Source organism: Crassostrea angulata, chromosome 1 (genome assembly GCF_025612915.1).
Source record: "Crassostrea angulata isolate pt1a10 chromosome 1, ASM2561291v2, whole genome shotgun sequence".
NCBI classification, from domain to species: domain Eukaryota; kingdom Metazoa; phylum Mollusca; class Bivalvia; order Ostreida; family Ostreidae; genus Magallana; species Magallana angulata.
The window spans coordinates 29348424-29352986 of NC_069111.1; the positions used below are offsets into that span (position 1 = coordinate 29348424).

The following is a 4563-nucleotide window of genomic DNA, read 5'->3' on the forward strand; positions in this document are numbered from 1 at the left end:
TACATGATTAAAGGATAAAGTAAAAACGTACTTCCAAGACAATTACAATATTTATTTGTACAATGCGACTATTTCTTCATTTTTGACAAAATTCCTGAAGAAAAACAAACATCACTTTCAATGTTTTTGTCATAATATTTCGCAAAAGTCTGAGCAGATGTCCAACCAACACTGTCCATGATCGTAGTAATCGGAACACCTGATGATTTCGCCGCACTCGAAGATGCCGCCCGAGTGCTGTGCGCCTTATAGATATCAGTATCTATCTTGGCGTTCTGTAAACATAACTTAAGCCACCTAGCTAAAGTATCAGTAGATACCGCTTTATACGGCTTTTGAGTTGAAATTAACAATTGAGAAACATTATTTCTAAACACCTTTGTTCTATCTAAGTAATCTAAAATACAAGAAACAACACAAATACAAGGATTATCTACATAATGCTTAAATTGAAGAGGTTTCAAATGAAAACCTGGTCTGCTCTGTTTCATTAATTCCTTAACATCAAAAATTATTACAGAAGAATGCTCATTGACAGTCATAAACTCAATGTTTAACGCTTTCAATGTCTGCAGTCTTTGTCCTGAAACTAAGGCCAATAGCATGACCAATTTCATTGATAAACTTAATAATGACATGTGTCGGTTTTTGCCTAAACTAACTAAATAATCTAACACTTGTCTAACATCCCATGTACTGGAATAACGTGGGAAACTGGGATTTATGTTGAACACTCCTCTCATAAATCTTTTGACTAACGAATGTTCCCCTAAATTCGAGTCATCATCTAAACAGACAAAGGAAGATAAAGCACTCCTTGCTGTATTTAACGCACTATAACTAAGTCCTGATTTATGAAGTGAAGTTAAATATTCAATTACCAAGTTCACAGAAACTTTATCAGATCGATCAACTTTCCCATCTATGAACTGAAACCATTTGTTTATATAAATGCCATACTGTTTATGAGTAGACCTTCGCCAGGACTTCATAATGATTGAAACTGATTCCTCTGATAAACCGCGTCCCTCGTATAATTGCCGGACACATGACAAGCGAGGAGGTGGAGTTTGTTGTGAAGCGAGTGAATCGCAGACAGCCGATTTGGTAACTTCAATGTCTTTGAGCTGTTCGGAATCTTTATGGGCGGAGCTACACACATCCTCATTAGCACCGGAAACCATAACTGTGTTTCCCAACACGGAACAATTAAAATTCCTTCGGCCCTGTCTTGCTTTATTTTCTGTAACACTCTGTCTATAATGCTGAAAGGAGGAAATGCATAAATGGTAGAAAACTGTTGCCAATTAATTGTGAATGCATCAAAAGCTAACGATCCTGGGTCAGGATTCCACGAAACATAGTTTTTTAACTGAGTGTTTATACGAGATGCAAATAAATCAACACTTGGAAAAAATAATCTTTTACACAATGCATCAAATATATTTGAATTCAACATCCATTCTGTGTCGTCTCTAATTTTCCGACTCTCAAAATCTGCCTCAATGTTATCTTTACCCGGCAAATAAGCCGCTGAAATCCATATGTCGTTAGCTTTAGCTAATAGCCAAATTTTTCTTGTAATATCATTACATTTTGAAGATCTTGTTGACCCGAAATGATTGATACAAGCAACAGCAGTTGAATTGTCAATATGAATCTTTATATGTTTTCCACAAAGAATTGATAAAAAACTCTTCAGTCCTAAAAAGACTGCGTACAATTCTAAATAATTAATATTCGGGGCATAAGCAACCTCTGATTCTGTGCAATTACCCCCAGTTTTAGAATCACGTAATACTGCGCCCCATCCGGATAACGATGCATCCGTGAATAACTCAATTTGAGGATTAATACGTCTTATCGGAGCACAAGTGTTCAACACAGTGTCATAAAACCACATCATATCATAATAAGCCCTCTCTGATAATTTCATAGGAGAATCAAAATTTCCAAAACTCTTTGACAATGCTTCAATCTTCTCAATTTCAATCGTCTTAGAAAACAACATTCCGTAAGGAATTGCCACTGAATAAGCAGTTAATAATCCCAAGAGTTCTGAAATATTGCGAATTGTGTACGAATTTTGTTGAATAAACTTAATCTTTTGTCGCAAAGTAGCTATCTTCTTATCAGTCAGACTTATTGTCATTTCAACAGAATTAATTTCAAATCCTAAAAATGCAAATGACTGCGTAGGTTTAAAAATAGACTTCTCTTCATGTATGATAAATCCCAATTTTTTCAAAAGATCACATGTGTAGAACACATTGTCTGCACATTCTTTAAACGTTGCACCCTGTAAATACACATCGTCAATGTAAACTACAGAGATAAATCCTTTTGATCTTAACGAAGCAAATACTGGCTTTAACAATTTTGTAAAAACTCTTGGTGCCGAACTTAGTCCCATTGCCAGACATGTGTATTCCATAACATTGCCCTTCCAAATAAATCTCATAAATTTTCTAAACTCGTGGTGCACATTAACCGTGTAGTATGCGTCTTTCAAATCGATCTTAGCCATGTAACAATTCTGAGTCATAATATTTAAAACAGACTGAAAATGTTCCATTTTGAAATGTTTGTACACAACAAATTCATTGAGATCTTTAAGATTTAAAATAAGTCTAAAGGATCCGTCGGATTTTGGTACCGTGAAAACCGTAGATATAAATTGATCATCACAATGGTTAGCTTTGCGAATAATGCCCTTCTTCTCGAAGGAAAGAATGAGATCTTCAATTATTTCTGAATCACGCTTACAAGCAACTGTGGGTCTAGCCCTTGTCTGATATGGAATTTCACTAAATTCAATTTTATATCCTCTAACAATATCAAGAATATAAGTATCTGATGTCAATTCTTGCCAGTATTTTATATACTTTGATATACGACCAGCAATGTGTGCACTGACCTGCGAGTCTAGAACTTCTTTGCTTTGTAAGGGGTCCGCACACTGCTGCCCTTGTTCCATACGGATGACTGGGTGTTGTCTCGGGTTTGTTTTCCCCACCCCGTCTTTCCCTTCTTGGATCCATTTGTCCAAGAAGGCCTTGATCCTAAAAAAGGCTTTGTTGACGATTGATATTTGTCAACTTTCTTTCCAACTTTGTTGGCTTCCTGAATCAATTTTAGTTGATCGGCAATGTTATCTCCAAAAAGCATTTCCGTCACCGGAACCTGGTTAGAACACAAGGATCTATAATCCGTGTGCAGATCAGGCTTGATGTTGTTCCTTCGATATTCATTCATGTCATCATTAGCCATAGAAAGGAGAACCACGGTATCCATTAGACTTTCGATTAGCGGTGAAATTTCCTCATTTTCGCCTTTTGGATCCTTTTCAACCAGTTTTTCCAGAACATACGCAACAGGTCCAAAAGCCCGGAGAAGAGAGGATTGTGTTTTCTGAAATTCAATATCCTTTGATCTCGTAGTCGTTGAAATCTTTCTCCAAATTTCGGGATTAACCCTCGGAGTAGAGAGGTAATCACAATTTTCGGGCCGAGGATTCTTCTCCAATAGATCAGTTCTTCTTTTTTCATCATCCTTTTTTGTTTGCCGATCGCGAACAATAGATTTCAGAATTTTAGATAGTTCTGAATTAATACACGGCCCCGTCTTTTCGGAAAAAGTGAATTTGTCTGAAAGTTTAGACAAAATTGAAATATTACCGTCTGGCTTAGTTTCCTCTCTATCTTGCGAAGAGTTTCCTTCTACAGAGAGATTATCTATCTCTATATCATCGTTAGATGATTTTCTTTTCTTGGTAGCGGGCTCCTCACAAAAAGTGTCCATCCGCGCATTTGTGGATTTGATTTCCTCAATCACCAAAGACTGAAATTCTTGAAACTGTCTTTGTTGTGATTCGATCAGAAACTTTATCGAATCGCTTAATGACTCCGGAACAGATTGCTGTTCCTTTATCGGAGTACTTGTTTTTTGAGGACTTCCGAGATTACTCGGGGCATTTGCCACCTCAGTAGATATATCCAAATGTTCGTCAACTTCCAATTCTTTAGCCAATCTTTGCAGTAACGAATCAGTCATATTTCACAATGTAAAATTCCGCGTAAATTAAATTTCACGATAACAATTATAACCAAAGCACGTGCGCTCGCACTGGGAATAGCAGCAAAACTGATCTGGGAACTAGCAAGCATATCTCACATGACACCACGTGACTGGATGCCGAAGGAGAATGAAGTCTATGTCAGATCTCAACAGATCATAGATTGTGTTGTATATAAATCAAGTTTTATAAAAATGGATGTTACCATGTACGCCTATCTAATACTTTCAATTGTGTCAATTCCAACTGTTACCCTCCAAAACAGGACTATTTATTTTTTTATACTGAATGTTTTAATTTTAGAGAACATTTTACTGCTTCTACATAGAAATGACGAGAATTATACAGCAAACCGTACGCGTATGTAACAATTTGTGTGTTACCCGTTGCCAAGGGAGTTGCTAATGCTGAGGGTAATATAACGGATTATCAACTGCGTCTAAACCAATCAGATTTCAGTATTTTTTTTTTTTTCGAACTTTCATGTA

General features: G+C 36.5%; 1 protein-coding gene across 1 annotated transcript; it reads right to left on the reverse strand.

Moving 5' to 3' along the window:
- Positions 1-1130: 1130 nt before the first annotated feature.
- Positions 1131-4204, reverse strand: LOC128171522 (uncharacterized). The gene is made up of 2 exons (XM_052837304.1): positions 2918-4204; positions 1131-1265 (listed from the first exon to the last, which is right to left on the reverse strand). The coding sequence occupies exon 1, from the start codon at positions 4051-4053 to the stop codon at positions 2926-2928; it is 1128 nt and encodes a 375-aa protein (XP_052693264.1). The 5' UTR covers positions 4054-4204; the 3' UTR covers positions 1131-1265; positions 2918-2925.
- Positions 4205-4563: the final 359 nt, after the last annotated feature.